Source organism: Macaca thibetana, chromosome 19 (genome assembly GCF_024542745.1).
Source record: "Macaca thibetana thibetana isolate TM-01 chromosome 19, ASM2454274v1, whole genome shotgun sequence".
Taxonomy (NCBI): domain Eukaryota; kingdom Metazoa; phylum Chordata; class Mammalia; order Primates; family Cercopithecidae; genus Macaca; species Macaca thibetana.
In genome coordinates this window covers 13029900-13050731 of record NC_065596.1, presented here as the reverse complement: position 1 = coordinate 13050731, position 20832 = coordinate 13029900, and the positions used below count along the sequence as shown (strand labels likewise).

The following is a 20832-nucleotide window of genomic DNA, read 5'->3' as shown; positions in this document are numbered from 1 at the left end:
CGGCCTTACAGGTTCCTGCCCTCATGTTACTCTTGCTGCTTCAAAGCCTGGTCTTGCTTCCTGTGTGGCCTCAGTCAGGTCCCTTGGCCTCTCTGAGCCCTGTATGAAGGATGGGTCAAGTGTGGGCTGGGGCTTGGGGGGCCCCATGACTTGTAGCTAGATTTCTGCATCATGGAGCCTCTGGATCCATTCATTCATTCATTCTCCACGGGTTTCTTAAGTATTGCCTTGCCAGGCTTTGGGGGCACGGTTGTTTTTGTTTTTGTTTTGTTTTACTTTGTTTTGTTTTGAGACAGAGTCTCACTGTCGCCCAGGCTGGAGTGGAATGGCACGACCTTGACTCACTGCAACCTCCACCTCCTGGATTCAAGCGATTCTCCTGCCCCCACCTCCCAAGTAGCTGGGATTATAGGCGTGTGCCACCACACCCGGGTAATTTTTGTATTGTTAGTAGAGACGGGTTTTCAACATGGTGGCCAGGCTGGTCTCGAACTCCTGACCTCAGGTGATTCGCCGGCCTCTGCCTCCCAATGTGCTGGGATTGTAGGCGTGAGCCACCGCACCCAGCAGGGGGCACAGCTGTTAACAGGACAGCCCAAGTTCCCCCCTCCCCCGCTTGGATCCCCCAGTCTACCAGGAGATGTCAACTGTGCAAGTGGTCAGCTCTGGGCATTATGCCCACAGGGTCCTGGTGGCATCTGGAGGGTACCAGGGTAGCATACCATGCCTGTTCTCTTTCCCTGGTGTGACCTATTTGAAGGATGAGGAGTCAATAGGGGGCAGTTTGGGGCACCTGATTCCCTGAACCATGGGTCTTGCTCTAGTACCCGATTGTGATGTGATAAAAGGCTGACGACCAGGGCAGGGAGCAGCTGCTGGGCAGCCTTAGACAACCACCAAGCAGCCAGGACAGAGAGGGGCAGAGCAAGTCAGTGTTGGCGCCCCTGCCTCAGACCCCTATCATCTTGGGGAACAGTAGCCCAGAGGTTCAGGAAGATGTTAACTTAAATGTTCAGGGTGCCCCAGTCTGTTCAGCATGGCTGAAATCCACACTCCGTACGCTTCCTTGAAGAAACTGTTATCTTTACTCAATGGCTTCGTGGCTGTAAGTATGTCACAATCCAGGCCCCTGGTTTGTTGCAGCCCTTCCTCCACGGTCAGCTCCCTGAAAGACAGAAATAAGTTGATCCAAATTGGCGTCGAGATCTGTGGTTCCCTAGAGAAGCAGGAGGGATGTAGGGCAGACGGAGGAGGACGAGCAGGGAGCTTTGGGACCTGCCATCAACCCAGAGCTGGTGAAATCCAGCACAGATGAGTGTGATCTGGGGGAGCCCAGGTGGGTGATGGAAGAGCTTGGCTCTGAGTCAAATCCTGCAGCCAACCAAGTTGTTTGGGAAGGCCAGGAGAAAAGGTTATTTTCTGAATCTTTTAAATTTGTCAAGACATATTTTTCCTTACCATACAAGTAACTCGAAATGTACATTGCTGGCCGGGCGCGGTGGCTCAAGCCTGTAATCCCAGCACTTTGGGAGGCCGAGACGGGTGGATCACGAGGTCAGGAGATCGAGACCATCCTGGCTAACACGGTGAAACCCCGTCTCTACTAAGAAATACAAAAAAAAACTAGCCGGGCGAGGTGGCGGGCGCCTGTAGTCCCAGCTACTCGGGAGGCTGAGGCCGGAGAATGGCCTGAACCCGGGAGGCGGAGCTTGCAGTGAGCTGAGATCCGGCCACTGCACTCCAGCCTGGGCTACAGAGCGAGACTCCGTCTCAAAAAAAAAAAAAAAAAAAAAAAAAAAAAAGAAATGTACATTGCTAAGGAATTGCCAGGCCGGGCGTGGTGGCTTACACCTGTAATCCCAACACTTTGGGAGGCCGAGGCTGGCGGATCACGAGGTCGGGAGTTCGAGACCAGCCTTGGCCAATATGGGGAAACCCTGTCTCTACTAAAAATTCCAAAAAAAATTAGACGGGCGTGGTAGCACACACCTGGAATCCCAGCTACTCAGGAGGCTGAGGCATGAGAATCGCTTGAACCTGGGTGGCAGAGGTTGGCAGTGAGCCGAGATTGCACCACTGCACTCCAGCCTGGGCAACAGAGCGAGACTCTGTCTTGATTTAAAAAAAAAAAAAAAGAAGTAATTGTCTTCATTGTAGCATAATCTAAGGAAAAGCTGCCAGGAAAGAGAAGGAAATGAAATGTCACCCCTCCCCTTCACTTGTATTGTAACATTTTAAAGAGAATTAAGGCCGGGTGTGGTGACTCAAGCCTGTAATCCCAACACTTTGGGAGGCCGAGATGGGCAGATCCCTTGAGCCAGGAGCTCAAGACCGACTATAGTGAGATCCCCATCTCTATTTAAAAATAAATAAATAAATAAAGTGTTATTGGAACATGGCCATGCTCACTTATATGCAGATTGTGAACAGCTGCTTTTAGGCTACACCAATAGAACCGCGTAGTTTCAACAGACACCCTAAGGCCTGCAGAGTCCACAACATCTGGGTTTTTCAGGGAAAAAAAAAAATTTGCTAATCCCTGTCCTATGACATTATTTATTTTATTTTATAGTTTATTTTATTTTATTTTATTTTGAGTCGGAGTCTTGTTCTGTCACTCAGGCTGGAGTGCAGTGGCACAATCTCAGCTCACTGCAACCTCTGCCTCCCGGATTTAAGCGATTCTTCTGCCTCAGTCTCCTGAGTAGCTGGGATTATAGGCCGCCACCATGCCTGGCTAATTTTGTATTTTTAGTAGACACAGGGTTTCGCCATGTTGGCCAGGCTGGTCTTGAACTCCTGACCTCAGGTGATCTGCCTCCTTCGGCCTCCCAAAGTGCTGGGATTATAGGCTTGAGCCACTGTGCCTGGCCTATTTTATTTTTTGAGACAGGGTCTTGATCTGTCATTCAGGCTGGAGCCTAGTGGCACAGTCGTAAGTCACTGCAGCCTCGACCTCATGGGCTAAAGTGATCCTCCCACTGCAGACACCTGAGGAGCTGAGACTACAGGCACGCACTACCATGCCCAGCTATTTTTTTTTTTTTTTTTTGCGGTGGGGAGAGGGTACACATGAGGTCCTACCAACCTGGTCTTGAACTCCTGGGTTCCCAAAGTGCTGGGATTACAGGCATGAGCCACTGCACTCACCCAGTTCTATTTGTGCACAACTAACAGATTACTTTTCTTCCTTTCTGATTTCTGTTCTAAAGATGTCTGGCATCATCCTCGTCGGCCTGGGCATTGGTGGTAAATGTGGAGGGGCCTCCCTGACGAGTGTCCTCGGACTGTCCTCCGCATATCTCCTTCACGTTGGCAACCTGTGCGTGGTGATGGGATGCGTCACGGTACTGCTTAGCTGTGCTGGGTGGTATGGAGTGACTAAAGAGAGCAGAGGCATGCTCTTATTTGTAAGTTGGATCTGCACACAGACCCCAAAACTGCCTCCCCACACATACAAATCTTTTTTTTTTTTTTTTTTTGAGACAGAGTCTCGCTTTGTCACCCAGGCTGGAGTGCAGTGGCACGATCTCAGCTCACTGCAACCTCTGCCTCCCGGGTTCAAGCGATTCTTCTGCCTCAGTCTCCCAAGTAGATGGAATTACAGGTGCCGGCCACCATGCCCTGCTAGTTTTTGTATTTTTAGTAGAGACAGGGTTTCGCCATGTTGGCCAGGCTGGTCTTGAACTCCTGACCTCGTGATCTGCCCGCCTCGGCCTCCCAAAGTGCTGGGATTACAAGTGTGAGCCACTGCGCCTGGTCTTGAATTGTTTCAAACTAGAGAGGCCAGGGTGGCCCGGGGTGGAGGGTCGGGGGAACAGAGACAGCCCCTCCCCTGCAGGGTACAAGGTCAGGAGGAGGCTGAGCAGGCTCCCAGGTCCTCTCTCCCACTGTGTGTCTTTTAGTGCATCCTGTCAATGGTTATTGTCCTCATCGTGGAAGTCACAGCTGCCACAGTGGTCCTTCTTTTCTTTCCAATTGTAAGTACAGCCCTGCTCCACCCACGTAGCATTAGAAAGATAAAGAACCAAAGCCGGGCGTGGTGGCTCACGTCTGTAATCCCAGCACTTTGGGAGGCTGAGTCGGGTGGATCACCTGAGGTCATGAGTTCGAGACCATCCTGGCCAACATGGTGAAACCCTGTATCTACTAAAAATACAAAAAATTAGCCAGGCGTGGTAGCGGGCGCCTGTAGTCCCAGCTACTTGGGAGGCTGAGGCGGGAGAATGGCGTGAACCTGGGAGGCGGAGCTTGCAGTAAGCCGAGATTGTGCCACTGCTCCAGCCCGAGCGAAAGAGCGAGACTCTGTCTCAAAAAAAAAAAAGATATAGAACCAATAGAAGTCCACCCTCCCCGCCAGGCACCCACGATCAATTGTGGAGGGGCCTATCACACGTGCCACTTTCAATGGAGTGAGAAGCTGAAATCCTCAGCCTGCCCCTCTAAGGCCTCACAAAACCTGCCGAGTTCATTTAGTTCATCTCTCTTGGGTTTGGTGGCAGGAGAAGGGGAGATGATCAGAAGTGTTTGCATATTGATTGGGGTTTTGAAATGTATTCAAAATAGAGGGACAATTTAGCAAAATTCATCCAAATGACAAAAGCTTCAGCACTTTGACCTGGCAGTCCCATCTCTGGGAATTATTCAAGGACTCACTTGCTGGTGTGCAGAATCACATTCATGCCAGGGCATGTGAAAGATTGCAAGGAGGCCCAGGTGCGGTGGCTCACTCCTGTAATCCCAGCACTCTGGGAGACTGAGGCAGGTGGATCACAAGGTCAGGAGATCGAGACCAGCCTGGCCAACATGGTGAAACCCCGTCTGTACTAAAAATGTGAAAAAACTAGCCAGGCGTGGTGGCACATGCCTGTAATCCCAGCTACTCAGGAGGCTGAGACAGGAGAATCACTTGAACCCAGGAGCCAGAGGTTGCAGTGAGCTGAGATTGTGCCATTGCCCTCCAGCCTGGACAACAAGAGTGAAACTCTGTCTCAAAAAAAAAAACAGAAAGAAAGAAAAAGAAAAAGAAAGAAAGAAAAAAGAAAGATCGCAAAGAACCTAGTGAGTATGAATAAGGGTTTAGGTGAGTTAAAATACATCCACACAGTGGAATCCTGTACATCAGGTACAGAGAAGGAGGCGGCTCTCTGGGCACCAGATGGAATGCTCTCCAGGATAGAGTGCCGTCCTCATTGGCATCCTCCCCAGAGGCTGACCCTGAAACAAGAATTCAAAGGCATGTGGTTTGTTTGGGAGGTGATCCCAGAAAACACCTGCAGGGGACATAGCAAATGAGGCAGGTAAGGGAAGACAGCCCACAAAAGGGGATGCTGGGCACAGCATAGAACATGCACCTAAGTTATTCCACTCAAGTGGAGAGGGAGTTGGGATATTGATCCACCAACTCCCACTAGCCATTGATGGAGGTCTGCTCCCAGGGGGCACATGGGCTCAGAGGCCAGAGAATCCTCACTTGCTGGCACTAGGGAGCCAGGCCAGTGGGCACAGAACTGACAAGGGCCACAGAGTTATGGGCAGCCCACCAAGAGCCCCTGCTACTCCTGTCGAGAACAGCCAGATGCAGAAAAATGAGTGCAGCATAAACCAAGGAGGAAGAATAGTGAACATATACTTTGCTTTGACACACATAGAAGAACATCTCTTTGGGGACACAGGAAACAGTTAACAGTCATTGGCATGGAGTGGGAGGAAATTTTTGGCTGGGAGGAAGGGGTGGGAGAGAGACTTTTCATGGTCTACCCTTCTGTGCATTGTCAATTTCGAACCACGTGCCTCTATCATCACTTTGCAAAAGGATTTTTTAAACCTTTGTTTAAAAAACAGAAAATTAAATGTGCCCCTTTTGTGCAGAGAGAGATTCCGTGGAGATGATATTCAATTCTTTAATGGAGTTACAGCCACATCGTGGGTGCAGCAGGGTGTGGGCGATTCCAAAGAGCAGATGATTCAAATTCGTGTGTGATGGGTACAGAGAGATACGCTTGGCTCCAGACCCACGCATCTCCCTGTTTCCCTCTTTTGGGCGGGAGAGGGGGCACAGTAGCCTCCGTGTGTCTTCCTCTAGCACAGACCCATGAGCTGAGGGTAGGAAAAATGAAGGCAGCACGAGGGAAGCCCCCACCTCCCACTCTATCCTCAAGAACCTCTGCCAATGAACGGGCCACTCTTGCTAGTTGGGGTACTGACCGCTTCCTGTCCCATCTGTGAGGTTCGAGATGTGGTCTTGGAGCACACCATCGTGACCCTGAGGAAGAATTACAGAGGTTACAATGAGCCAGACGACTATTCTACACAGTGGAACTTGGTCATGGAGAAGGTGAGGCTCACTTAAAAAAAAAAAAAAAATTGTGGTAAAAGGTACACGACATGGGTGGGCGAAGCGGCTCATGCCTGTAATCCCAGCACTTTGGGAGGCCGAGGTGGGAGGATCACTTGAGGCCAGGAGTTTGAGACCAGCCTGACCAACATGGGGAAACCCCGTCTCTACTAAAAATACAAAAATTACCTCCGTGTGGTGGCAGGCATCTGTAGTCCCAGCTACTCAGCAGGCTGAGGCAGGAGAATCGCTTGAACCTGGGAGGCGGAGGTTGCAGTGAGTTGAGATTGCACCACTGCATTCCAGCCTGGGCGACAGAGGGAGTCCCTTTAAAAGAAAAAAAGAAATAGCCAGTCATAGTGGTGCATGCTTGTGGTCCCAGCTACTCAGGAGGCTGAGGTGGGAGGATCACTTGAGTCCAGGAAGTCAAGGCTGCAGCGAACTATGATGGCGCCACTACACTCCAGCCTGGGTGACAGAGCAAGACCCTGTTTCAAAAAAGAAAAAATATTTTTAAAAAGATACACAAATGAAATGTATCATTTAACAATTTTTGTTTTTTGAGTTGGAGTCTCATTCTGTCACCTAGGCTGGAGTGCAGTGGTGCAATCTCAGCTCTCTGCAACCTCCACCTCCCGGGTTCAAGCAGTTCTCCTGTCTTAGCTTCTCAAGGAGCTGGGATTAGAGGCACCCACCACCATGCCTGGCTAATTTTTGTTTTTTTAGTAGAGATGGGGTTTCACCATATTGGTCAGGCTGGTCTTGAACTCCTGGCCTCAGGTGATCCACCCGCTTCGGCATCCCAGAGTTCTGGGATTACAGGCATGAGCCACTGTGCCCGGCCTAAAATTTTTAGTAGAGATCTTTCAGCATGTTGCCCAGGCTGGTCTTGAACTCCTGGGCTCAAGGGATCTGCCTGCCTAGTCTTCCTAAAGTGCTAGGATTACAACGGTGAGCCACTGCGCCCAGCCCTATTTATTAAAAAAAAAAAAAAAAAAAAAGTTTTGCTCGCTATGTTGCCCAGGCTGGTCTTGAACTCCTCACCTGAAGTGATCTTCCCGAATTGGCCTCTCAAAGTGTTGGGATTATAGGCATGAGTCACCGCAAATGGCTGATGCCTTTCTGCATGCTGGTTTTGGCTCCTCAAGCTTGTGATGGTACAGAATGTCTCTCTTTCATTCATTCATACAGTCCTCCCACGAATATTTATTGAGTATCTGTTATGAGTCAGGCTCTGTTTAGGGTTCTTGTTAGGGCACAAAAAAATCCTTGTTGGTGCTGGGCGCGGTGGCTCACGCCTGTAATCCCAGCACTTTGGGAGGCCGAGGCGGGTGGATCACCTGAGGTCAGCAGTTCGAGACCAGCCTGGCCAACATAGTGAAACCCCATCTCTACTAAAAATACAAAAATTAGTCGGGCATGGTGGTGCATGCCTGTAATCCCAGCTAGTTGGGAGGCTGAGGCAGGAGAACTGCTTGAACCTGGGAGGTGGAGGATGCAGTGAGTAAGATCGCGCCATTGCACTCCAGCCTGAGTGACAGAGGGAGACTCCGTCTCAAAAAAAAAAAAAATCTTTGTTGGGCCAGGCTCAGTGGCTCACATCTGTAATCCCAGCACTTTGGGAGCCTGAGGCGGGTGGATCGCTTGAGGCTAAGAGTTTGAGAGCAGCCCAGGCAACATAGCAAGAGCCATCTACAATAGATTAAAAATATAGCCAGGCATGATGGCCTGCACCTGTAGTCCCAGCTACTCGGGAGGCAGAGGTGGGAGAATCGCATGAGCCCAGAAGATTGAAGTTGTGGTAAGCTATGATCTCAGCACTGCACTTCAAACTGTTTTTGAGGAACTGCCAGGCTCCTTTCCATAGTGGCTGTATCATTTTCCATTTCCATCAGCAATGCAGGAGTCCAATTTCTCCACATCCTTGACACCTGTCATTTTCTGGGTTTTTTTTTTTTTTTCTTTGAGATGGAGTCTCACTCTGTCACCCAGGCTGGAGTGCAGTGGCACAATCTTGGCTCACTGCAACCTCCGCCTCCTGGGTTCAAGTGATTCTCCTGCCTTAGCCTCCCAGGTAGCTGGGATTACAGGCGTGCACCACCATACCTGGCTAATTTTTGTATTTCTAGTAGAGACAGGACTTCACCATGTTGGCCCCATCTCTACTAAAAATACAAAAATTAGCCAGGCGTGGGGGCATGTGCCTGTAATCCCAGCTTCTCAGGAGGCTGAGGCAGGAGAATCGCTGAGGAGTTCAGCTTTTTTTGTTTTTAGAGACAGGGTCTTGCCCTGTGGTCCAGGCTGGAATGTAGTGGTGTGATCATAGCTCACTGCAGCCTTGATCTCCCGGGCTCAAGCGATCCTCCAGCCTCAGCCTCCTGAGTAGCTGGGACTACAGGCATCTGCCACCATGCCTGGCGAATTTTTTAATATTTGCCGAGGTGGGGTCTCACCCTGTTGCCCAGGCTGGGAGTTCAGCTTCTACCCTGAGTGAGATGGGAGCCGGGAGGGTTCTGAGCTGCGATGGGATGTTTGTAAGAGGACATTTAGCACAGTCTCTGGAATATTGTGACCACACTAGACAGTAGCCATGGTAACCATGATTTCTGATGCGTTTATTATTTTATTATTTGAAAGAGACTCTCCAAGTATTTCTTCTCCTCTCTATAGCTAAAGTGCTGTGGGGTGAATAACTACACAGATTTTTCTGGCTCTTCCTTCGAAATGACAACGGGCCACACCTACCCCAGGGGTTGCTGTAAATCCATCGGAACTGTGACCTGTGATGGACGCAATGTGTCTACAAACGTCATCCACCAGAAGGTAACTGGAGATTTTGTGTGTTGCCTTGACAGACCCCTGAGGGCTGGTGACTTTATTTTTATCTTATTTTGAGACAGAGTTTCACTCTTGTTGCCCAGGCTGGAGTGCAATGGTGCAGTCTCGGCTCACTGCAACCTCCACCTTCCAGGTTCGAGTGATTCTCCCGCCTCAACCTCCCAAGTAGCTGGGATCACAGGCATGTGCCACCACACCTGGCTAATTTTGTATTTTTAGTAGAGATGGGGTTTCGCCATGTTGGCCAGGCTGGTCTCAAACCTCAGGTGATCCATCCACCTCAGCCTCCCAAAGTGCTGGGATTACAGGCATGAGCCACTGCACTCAGCCTTTTTATTTATTTATTTTGAGATGGAGTCTCACTGTGTCTCCCAGGTTGGAGTGCAATGGCGCCATCTTGGCTCACTGCAACCTCCGCCTCCTGGGTTCAAGCGAGTCTCCTGCCTCAGCCTCCCAAGTAGCTGGGATTACAGGTATGTGCCACCACGCCTGGCTGATTTTTGTATTTTTAGTAGAGATGGCATTTCATCATGTTGGCCAGGCTGGTCTCAAACTCCTGAGCTCAAGTGATCCTCCCACCTCGGCCTCCCAAAGTGCTGGGATTACAGACATGAGCCACCACACCTGGCCTTATTTTTAGTTTTTTAGAGATAGGGTCTCACTCTGTTGCCCAGGCAGGAGTGCAGTGGTGTGATCACGGCTCGATGCAGCCTCAAACTCCTGGGCTCAAGTGATCCTCCTGCCTCAGTCTCCCGAGTAGCTGGGACCACAGGCACGTGCCACCGTGCCTGGCTAATTTTTAAAAATTTTTATTAGAGTCGGGGTCTTAGTATGTTGCCTAGGCTGGTCTCGAACTCCTGACCTCAAATGATCCTCCTGCCTCAGCCTCTCAAAATGCTGGGATTACAGGCATGAACCACCACACCCAGCCTGACAACTTTAATACAAATGGCTTCTTTTGGGGGACCTCTGCAAAGGGGGTCAGGGAGAAAGAAATCAACTCTTACTGAGTGTTCAGCTGATTTTGACAACACAGCTCAGGAACTTACGGTTCCACCTTCTCTTAGAAACTGAGGCTTGGGGGCCGGGCGCGGTGGCTCAAGCCTGTAATCCCAGCACTTTGGGAGGCCGAGGCGGGCGGATCACAATGTCGGGAGATCGAGACCATCCTGGCTAACACAGTGAAACCCCGTCTCTACTAAAAATACAAAAACCTAGCCGGGCGTGGTGGCGGGCGCCTGTAGTCCCAGCTACTGGGAGGCTGAGGCAGGAGAATGGCGTGAACCCGGGAGGCGGAGCTTGCAGTGAGCAGAGATCGCGCTACTGCACTCCAGCCTGGGAGACAAAGTAAGACTCCTTCTCAAAAAAAAAAAAAAAAAAAAAAAAGAAAAGAAACTGAGGCTTGGGGAGGGGACATCACTAGTTCAAGATCACAGAGCTTTGGCAGAGTTGGAGTCTGAAGCCACATTGGCCTGAGTCCATTGCCAACACCACACTACCTGCCCTCCAGAGACCTTAAATGGAGCAGTAACCATGAAAAGTGATCATCCCAGCAGGAATGAGGGCCAGCCACGTGATGGAACACTCACTTTGTGAGTTTTGTCCCATCATATCCCTTGAGGTGGGAAATTACTCTTGTCTCATTTTGCAGATGAGGAAATTGAGGCACAGAGAGTTTCTTGTGTCCAGGGAGTGGTGAGCTGGGTTTCAAGCCCCACCCCAGTTACCCCTTCACTTCTGCCATGAGTAATGAGCACAGAGATCTTCTGTGAGGGAAGAAATAGAAATCAGAGCTGGGGCAACATAGCAAAGTCCCCACCACAACAACAACAAAAATTTTTTTTGAGACACAGTCTTGCTCTATCACCCAGGATGGAGTACAGTGGTGCAATCTCAGCTCACTGCAGCCTCCGCCTCCCGGGTTCAAGTGATTCTCCTGCCTCAGCCTCCCGAGTGGCTGGGATTACAGGCTTGTGACACCACGGCCGGTTAGTTTTTGCATTTTTAGTAGAAACGGGATTTTACCATGTTGGTCAGGCTGGTCTCGAACTCCTGACCTCAGGTGATCCACCCGCCTCAGCCTCCCAAAGTGCTGGGATTACAGGCATGATCCACCCTGCCTGGCCAAAGAAATTTTTTTATATTAGCTGAGTGTGGTGGCACATGCCTAAAGTCCCAGCTATTCTGGTGGTTGAGGCAAGAGGATCACTGAAGTCCAGCAGTTCAAGACCAGCCTTGGCAACACAGCAAGATGCCATTTTTACAAAAAATTTAAAAATCAGCTGGGTATGGTGGCGTGAACCTGTAGTCCCAGCTAACTGGGAGGCTGAGGCAGGAGGATCGATTGAGCCCAGGAGATCAAGGCAACAGTGAGCTGTGACTGTGCCACTGCACTCCAGCCCGGGCCACAGAGCAAGACCCTTCTCTAAAATAGAAAAAAGAAGATGAAGAAGAAGAAGAAATATGAATCGTTCATTCCTTCATTTGCACTGAATGGCTCCTGCAAGGAAATAGGCCCTGTGGAAAATCAGCCAGGTTGAGTCCCAGGCAGAGGCCTCAGAGACAGACACGGGCCAGACACTGGTGCACTGGGCCCTGCACAAACTGCCTGTCACCTCCTATCCTTTCCCCCTTGCTCACTCTGTTCCGGCCGTGCTGGCCTCCTTGCTACTGCTCAGAAACACCAGGCACATGCCTGCCTCACGACCTTTGCACAGGCTGTACCCTCTGCCTGGAATGCTCTTCCTTCACGTGTCTTCCTACCTCTCAAGTCTTTACTCAACTGGCACTTTCTCCATGAGGCTGTTCTGACTTCCCATCTATAAAAGGATCCCTTATCCCAACGATCATGCTCTGTCTTCATACCATGTTTCTGTGTCTTTCCAGCATTTATCACCACTTTACAGTATTATCACTATGCTTGCCATTAGCTATTCTCCCCATTCAAATGACAGCCCCCTGAGGGCAGGAATTTTGTCTGTTTTATACGTTGCTGGGTTGCCACTGTCCAATTCAGTGCCAGGCACTCAAATACCTATTATGTGGCTGAGTGTGATGGCTCATGCCTGTAATCCCAGCACTTTAGGAGGCCAAGGCAGGAGGATCACTTGAGGCCAGACGTTCAAGACCAGCCTGAACAACATAGCAAGACCCCCCATCTTCATAAAAAATTTACAAATGAACTGGGTGTGGCATTGCGCGCCTATAATTTCAGCTGCTTGGGAGGCTCATGCAGGAGGATCGCTTGAGCCCAGGAGTTCGAGGCTGCAGTGAGCTATGGTCATGCCACTGCATCCAGTCTGAGTGACAGGACAAGACCCAATTTAGGAAAAAAAAACAAACCTATTACGTGAAAGGGGGCACTGCACAGTGACAACAGCCCGAGTTCAATGTGGCCCAAGCCTCCAGAGGAGAGATGTGCCAGGGGCCTAGAAGAGGGAGCAACTCTAGAAGTGCAGGAAGGAGGCCGGGCGCGGTGGCTCACGCCTGTAATCCCAGCACTTTGGGAGACTGAGGTGTGTGGATCACCTGAGGTCAGGAGTTCACCAACATGGTGAAACCCCATCTCTACTACAAATACAAAAATTAGCTGGGCGTGGTGGTGGGAGCCTATAACTCCAGCTACTTGGGAGGCTGAGGCAGGAGAATTGCTTGAACCCGGGAGGTGGAGGTTGCCGTGAGCCAAGATCGTGCCACTGCACTCCAGCCTGGGCAACAAGAGCGAAGCTCCATCTCAAAAAAAAAAAGTGCAGGAAGGAGAGAGGATGCCCTGCCCATGCACTTTGCCTGGTCTCCTGATATCTCTGAGCCTCAGTTTCCTCATCTGTAAAGTGGAGGAAAGAAGAGTACCCAAATCATGGCGTTATAGTGAGAAATGAGTAAGAAAATATGTGGACCGAGAAGCCACTGAATACATGTCAGCTTTTCTGTTCATATGTAAAGAGCACTTAAAAATAACTAACAGTTATTGAATGCTGGCTACATGTCAGGCCACTGCAATGTACTTCATGTAGATTCCTTCTTTTATATTTATGTATTATCTAGAGACAGGTTCTTGCTCTGTCATCCAGGCTGGAGTACAGTGGTGCAAATATGGCTCACTGCAGCCTTGACCTCCCAGGCTCAAACGACTCTCCCGTCTTGGCCTACATACAGTCACACACCACCACAATGGCTAATTTTTGTATTTTTTGTAGAGACGGGGTTTCGCTATGTTGTCCAGGCCAATCTCGAACTCCTGGGCTCAGGGAATCTGTCAGCCTCGGCCTCTCAGAGTGCTGGGATTACAGGCGTGAGCCATCGTGCCTGGCCTTATTTATTATTTATTTAGAGATGGAGTCTCGCTCTGTCGACAGGCTGGAGTGCAGTGGCACAATCTTGGCTCACAGCAACCTCCGATTCCCTGGTTCAAGTGATTCTCCTGCCTCAACCTCCCGAGTAGCTGGGATTACAGGCGCCGCCACCTTGCCTGGCTATATTTTTGTATTTTTCATAGAGACGGGGTTTCAACATGTTGGCCAGTATGGTCTTGATCTCCTGACCTCATTATCCGCCTGCCTCCGCCTCCCAAAGTGCTAGGATCATAGACATGAGCCACCGCGCCCAGCCTGTTTATTTTTGAGACAGGATGTTGCTCTGTCCCCTGGGCTGGCGTGCAGTGGCATGATCATGGCTCACTGAAGCCTCGACCGGCTGGGCTCAAGCGATCCTCCTGCCCCAATCTCTCAAGTAGCTGGGACTACAGCCGCACACCAGGCTGATATTTAAATTTTTTTAGAGAGGGAGTCCCACTATGTTACCCAGACTAGTCTTGAACTCCTGGGCTCAAGTGATCCTCCTGTCTTGGCTTCCCAAAGCGCTGGGATTATAGACATGAGCTACCATGGCTGGCCTTTGATTCTTTTACTCCTCACAAAATTCATGTGAGGCAGATCCAGTGGGTACCATTTATAGATGGGAAAATGGAGGTACAGAGAAATATAGTGACTTCTCCAAGGTCATACAGCTAGTAATAATCAAGGATGTCCAACCACACTTGATCGCCACACTGGAACATTAGCACAGACAAGTAGAAGGGAATCATCATTATGTTCTGTTGGGGGAATGAGGAGGACTGGGAAGATGCTAGGGTGGCAGGGGGCGGGTGGCAGTCAAATGAGATGGAGGGAAGGCCCTCATGGCTCTCTCCCCTTCTCCTCAAAGAATCTGAGAGGCATCTGGGTGGCCCAGTGAGTTGGGGTTGATGGGGATTTGCAATACATGAGCCCCTAACCAGCTCCTGCTTGTTTTGGCATTTGTTTCCTCAGGGCTGTTTCCATAAACTCCTCAAAATCACCAAGACTCAGAGCTTCACCCTGAGTGGGGGCTCTCTGGGAGCTGCAGCAATACAGGTAAGACCCAGCCTCCCTAGGGCGTATTGAACTGTTTTATTAAGGACCTACCGTATGCCAAACTGTTCTGGTCACTGGGACACAGCAGTGAACAAAATACAAAACTTAAAAAAGAAAAGAAAAGAAATAAACTCAACAAAGAAGAGCAAACTAAACCCAAATCAAGCAGAAGGAAGATACTAAAGATTAGAGTGAAAATAAATGAAATGGAGAAAATCAATAAAACCAAAATTTGATTCTTTGAAAAGATAAAACAGGTAGGGCATAATGACTCAGCCTGTAATTCTAGCACTTTGGGAGGCTGAGGCAGGAGAACTGCTTGAACCCAGGAGTTCGAAATCAGCCTGGGCAACATAGTGAGACCACCCATTTCTACAAAAACAAAAATAAAAAAATTATCCAGGTGTGGTGGCACATGCTTGTAGTTCCAGCTACTTGGGGGGCTGAGGCAGGGGGATCACTTGAGCCTGGGATATCAAGGCTAGTGAGGCATGATTGTGTCACTGCACTCCATCCTGAGTGACAGAGTGAGATCATGTTACAAAAAACAAACCAAAAAAACACATAAAATTGACAGAACTCTAGTAGACTGAAGGGGGAAAAAAAGGGAAAGATTACTCAAATTACTAAAATTAGGAATGAAAGAGAGACATCACTACTGACCTTACAGAAATAAAGCAACTATAAGGGAAAAGTCTGGACCTGTATGCCAATAAATGAACTAACCTAGATGAAATAGACACATTCCTAGATAAACACAAATGACCAAAACTGACTCAAGAAGAAATAGAGTATCTAAATAGGTCTACAACAAGTAATGAGATTAAATTAGTAACCAAAAAACTTCCCACAAAGGAAAGATCAGGCCCAGATATCCTCACTGGAAATATTACCAAACTTTTAGAGAAGAATTAACACCATTGTTTCACCTGCAAACTCTGCCAATAAAAAGGAGGAAGACATATTTCCCAGTTTATTCTATGATGCCAATACAAGATATTGCAATGACATAAGAAAGTAAAACTACAAGGCCCGGCGTGGTGGCTCATGCCTGTAATCCCATAACTTTGGGAGGCCAAGGCAGGTGACTCACGAGGTCAAGAGTTCGAGACCAGCGTGACCAACATGGTGAAACCCTGTCTCTACTAAAAATATAAAAATTAGCTGGGCGTGGTGATGCACGCCTGTAATCCCAGCCACTCGGGAGGCTGAGGCAGGATAATCGCTTGAATCTGGGAGGTGGAGTTTACAGTGAGCCAAGATTCCACCGCTGTACTTCAGCCTTGGTGACAGAACAAGACTCTGTCTCAAAAAAAAAAAAAAATTATTATATCTTAATAAAAAGACAAGTAACCCAACCAAAATGGACAAAGGATTTGAATAGAGATTTTTATCCAAAGAAGGCATACAGATAGCCAGTAATCACATAAAAAAATGCTCTACCACCATCAGTCATTAGGGAAATGCAAATAAAAACACTTTATTCCCACTAGGATGGCTAAAGTAAGAAAGACAATAACAAGTGTTGGCAAGGATGTGGAGATATTTGAACACTTACACATTGTTGGTGAGACTGTAAAATGGTGAAGCCACTTCCTAAAATGTTAAACATAGAATTATTATTTGTCCCAGCAATTTCTCTCTTATGTTTATAATCCAAGATAATTGAAGACATGTATCCATACAAAAACCTTTATGTGAATGCTCATAGCAGGATTATTCATAATAATCAAAAAGTAGATAAAAAGTTATGTGGCAGTGGAGTCTGGGGAATATGGTCCATAGGGTTCCGGGGAAGGCCAAAGTGGAGAGGATGGGCCAGGCGCGGTAGTTCACGCCTGTAATCCCAGCACTTTGGGAGGCTGAGGTGAATGGATCACCTGAGGTCAGGAGCTCGAGACCAGCCTGACCGACATGGTGAAACCCCGTCTCCACTAAAAATACAGAAATTAGTCAAGCGTGGTGCTGGGCGCCTATAATCCCAGCTACTCGGGAGGCTGAGGCAGGAGAATTGCTTGAACCCAGGAGGTGGAGGTTGCAATGAGCCAAGATAGTGCCATTGCACTCCAACCTGGGCAACAGAGTGAGACTCCTTCTCAAATAAATAAATAAATAAATAAATAAATAAATGGAGACGAATGCACTGTAACCACAGTGGCTCCAACTTAGACTAGGCGGTTCTTTAGCCATCTATAAAACCCTGCCCCGGAGATCAAGACCATCCTGGCTAACACAGTGAAACCCCGTCTCTACTAAAAAATACAAAAAACTAGCCGGGCGAGGTGGCGGGCGCCTGTAGTCCCAGCTACTCGGGAGGCTAAGGCAGGAGAATGGCGTGAACCCGGGAGGCGGAGCTTGCTGTGAGCCGAGATCCGGTCACTGCACTCCAGCCTGGGTGACAGAGCGAGACTCCGTCTCAAAAAAAAGAATTAAAAAAAAAAAAAAAAAAAAAAAAAAAAAAAACCCTGCCCCTCACCTTTCTGGAACAGGATGCTCCCATTGCCCCCGTAACTCCAGTATGATTCTGGTTTGGAGATCTCTAGCATTGGATCCATGTTTCTCTCTTCACCCATTTCAGTTGCCAGGAATTCTCGCCACTTTGCTGCTGTTTATCAAGTTGGGCTGACACCCAGGCCTAGAGAAGATGAGACACCTGGGCCCACCCGGCTGCTGGAGAGTCAGTCTCAGTTTTATTTGTCTGTGGCACTCACTGCTTCTGGAGGGGAGACTGTTAATAAAAGATTTGGGAAACCCCTGTCCAGCCTGACTCCTTTCTCCTTACTTTCATTTTTGGCAATGATTTTACCTCAAAATACCTGAATTAGAGGCTATGTCCTTTCTCATACAACTTTCCTGTTTTGTAAATTATTATTGGGGTGTGTGTGTGTGTGTGTGTGTGTGTGTGTTTTCTCTTCGAGAGAGTCTTGCTGTGTTGCCAGGCTGGAGTGCAATGGCACAATCTCGGCTCACTGCCACCTCCACCTCTGGGGTTCAAGCAATTCTCCTGCCTCAGTCTCCCAAGTAGCTGGGATTACAGGCACTCGCTACCACGCCCAGCTAATTTTTTGTATGTTTAGTAGAGATGGGGTTTCACCATGTTGGCCAGGCTGGTCTTGAACTCCTGAGCTCAGGTGATCCACCTGCCTCAGCCTCTCAAAGTGCTGGGATTACAGGCATAAGCCACTGCACCCAGCCAGTTTTGTAAATTATTCTGTGAAACATCTAGAACTTTCACAAAAGCCAAGAACATTCATCCAATGAAACATATACACATCACCCAGGTTCAACAATGCAAAGATTGACATATTTGCTTTGTCAATCCCCTTTTTACCCTTGATAAAGTATTTTTTCATTTTTAAAAAATTGTATATATTTATAGGGTACAATGTGACATTTTGATATATGCATACAATGTGGAATGATTAAATCAAGCTAATTAACATATCTATCAGCTCACTTATTTTTTTTGTGGTGGTACATCTGTAATCCCAGCACTTTGGGAGGCCAAGGTAGGAGGATCGCTTGAGCCCAGGAGTTTGAGACCAGCCTGGGCAACATAGCAAGACCCCCCTGCCCCCTTGTTCTGTTGCTCAGGCTGGAGTGCAGTGGTGTGATCTCGGCCTATTGCAACCTCCCCACATTCTGGGTTCAAGCAATTCTCCTGCCTCAGGCTCCTGTGTAGCTGGGATTACAGGCACCTGCCACCCTGCCCGGCTAATTTTTTTGTATTTTTGGTAGAGATGAGGTTTCATCAGGCTGGTCTCAAACTCCTGACCTCAAGTGATCCGCCCGCCTCAGCCTCCCAAAGCTCTGGGAATACAGGCATGAGCCACTGCGCCTGGCCTGACTCCATCTCTACAAGATAACAACAAGAAAACCCTCCAAAAAACAAACCCCAGACAATGTCATTTCTTCCCTTCATATTTCAGTACACGTCTCTAATAATATGTTTATTTGCATTCACAACCATAACACCATCATCACATCTAGGATCATTAACATTGCTTGTTTGGCCTCCCTTAATACCTAGGCCATCGTTGAGTTTACCTGATAGGCTCAAAAACCTTTTTTAAAGGGACAGGACCTCATTGTGTCACCCATGCTGGATATGATTGTTGCTCAGGGTAACCTCTAACTCCTGGGCTCAAGGGAATCTCCCACCCCATGTCAGCTTTCTGAGTACACGGGACTACAGGCATGTACCACCATGCCCAGCTAATTTTTTTTCCTTTTTTTTTTTTATTTTTGAGACAGAGTCTCACTCTGTTGCCCAGGTTGCAGTGCAGTGGCACAATCTCAGATCACTGCAACCTCTGCCTCCTGGTTTCAAGTAATTCTTCTGCCTCAGCCTCCTGAGTAGCTGGAGTTACAGATGCCTGCCACCACACATGGCTAATTTTTGTATTTTTAGTAGAGATGGGGTTTTGCCACGTTGGCCAGGCTGGTCTCGAACTCCTGACCTCAAGTGATCCTCCCACCTCAGCCTCCCAAATTGCTGGGAATACAGGCTTGAGCCACTGCGCCCGGCCAGAAATAAACATTTTTACCCACATTTCTGATACCAAATATGTGGGGTTTTCCACACTAAATAATTCTCCAATTCTCTGTGGATACCCGCTGGGTGTCCTACAATTCAATTTTGACATCAATTACCCAGAGTTGGTGTGTGACCCCGTAGGTTTAAGGGCTGAGTCCCACAAAACTGAGCTGCCCTCACTTCAGATGTATCAAGTATCGAGTTCCCAGGTTACCCATACTTCAGTCCAACATGGCTACAAAGGCAGGTGGGTTCTCACAAGCCTCCTCCCTTTCAGGTTTGATAATTTACGAGAATGATTTACGGATCTCAGGAAAGTGTTTTACTTACTACTCCTGGTTTATTATAAAGGAGACAACTCAGGCTGGGCATGGTGGCTCAAGCCTGTAATCCCAGCACTTTGGGAGGCTGAGGCAGGTGGATCACGAGGTCAGGAGTTCAAGACCATCCTGGCTAAGCCGGTGAAACCTTGTCTCTACTAAAAAATACAAAAAACTAGCCGGGCGAGGTGGCGGGCGCCTGTAGTCCCAGCTACTCGGGAGGCTGAGGCAGGAGAATCGCGTAAACCCGGGAGGCAGAGCTTGCAGTGAGCTGAGATCCAGCCACTGCACTCCAGCCTGGGTGACAGAGCGAGACTCCGTCTCAAAAAAAAAAAATAGAGGAAGTTAGGTTAGGAGAGCTTTATTGTATTAATCTATTTTCCTACTGCTAGAAAAAACTGCCTGAGACTGGGTAATTTACAAAGGAAAGAGGTTTAGCCGGGTATGGCGGCTCACGCCGGTAATCCCAGTATTTTGGGAGGCTGAGGTGGGCAGATCACGAGGTCAGGAGTTCAAGAGCAGCCTGGCCAACATGGTGAAACCTTGTCTCTACTAAAAACACAAAAATTAGCCGGGCATAGTGGAGCGTGCTTGTAATCCCAGCTACTTGGGAGGCTGAGGCAGGAGAATTGCTTGAACCCTGGAGGTGGAGGTTGCAGTGAGCCAAGATGGCACCACTGCATTCCAGCCTGGGTGGCAGAGCAAGACTCAGTCTCAAAAAAAAAAAAAAAAAGGAAAGAGGTTTAATTAACTCACAGTTCAGCATGGCTGGGGAGGCCTCAGGAAACTTACAATTATAACGGAAGGCAAAGGGGAAGCCAGACACCTTCTTCACAAGGTTGCAGGAAGAAGAGCCGAGAGAAGGCGGAAGAACCCCTTATAAAACCATCAGATATCGCGAGAACTCACTTGCTATCGGGAGAACAGCATGGGGAAACCAACCCCATGACTCAATGACCTCCACCTGGTCTCTCCCTTGAAACGTGGGGATTATGGGGATTACAATTCAAGGTGAGATTTGGGTGGGGACACAAAGCCAAACCGTATCAACTGTGACTACCTGGGGTAAGGGCCATCCAGGCAGAGGCAGGGAGAGCATCCTGTGCAAAGGCCTTGGGGCGGGGGTCTGGTATGTTCAGATAGCAGCAAATACGCCAATGTGGCTGGAGGGGAGCAAGCGTGGGGAGGCAAGTGGAGAGATGGAGGAGGGTGGGGAAGTGATGAGTCAGATCATGCAGGGCCCTGGGGAGCCACAGGAAGGACTTTGGCGTTTACTCCAAGTAAGGTGGGAGCCATTGAAGGTTCTAAGCAGAGGAGGGCTGTGCTCTGACTCAGGTGTTCACAGGTGCCCTCTTGCTGCTGTGGGGAGAACTGACCTCTTTACCAGAAGTAGCTGAGGGAAACAGTGTC

General features: G+C 48.8%; 1 protein-coding gene and 1 long non-coding RNA gene across 4 annotated transcripts; one reads left to right on the top strand and one right to left on the bottom strand.

The window, feature by feature from the left end:
- The first annotated feature begins 1017 nt into the window (after window positions 1-1017).
- TSPAN16 (tetraspanin 16) lies at window positions 1018-17326 on the top strand. 3 transcript variants are annotated; one of them, XM_050770729.1, is made up of 7 exons: window positions 1018-1105; window positions 3213-3410; window positions 3906-3980; window positions 6230-6337; window positions 9008-9160; window positions 14482-14565; window positions 17144-17326. In XM_050770729.1, the coding sequence occupies exons 1-7, from the start codon at window positions 1037-1039 to the stop codon at window positions 17189-17191; spliced, it is 735 nt and encodes a 244-aa protein (XP_050626686.1). In that variant the 5' UTR covers window positions 1018-1036; the 3' UTR covers window positions 17192-17326. The 3 variants fall into 3 exon arrangements, with proteins under 3 accessions (XP_050626686.1, XP_050626689.1, XP_050626688.1); XM_050770731.1 differs by lacking the exon at window positions 1018-1105 and adding an exon at window positions 1222-1336; XM_050770732.1 differs by lacking the exon at window positions 6230-6337.
- Window positions 1069-20273, bottom strand: LOC126942918 (uncharacterized). Its single transcript, XR_007721645.1, has 5 exons — window positions 20215-20273; window positions 6527-6664; window positions 6208-6265; window positions 3151-3381; window positions 1069-1165 (listed from the first exon to the last, which is right to left on the bottom strand). It is a non-coding gene; the product is annotated as an uncharacterized LOC126942918 (long non-coding RNA).
- Window positions 20274-20832: the final 559 nt, after the last annotated feature.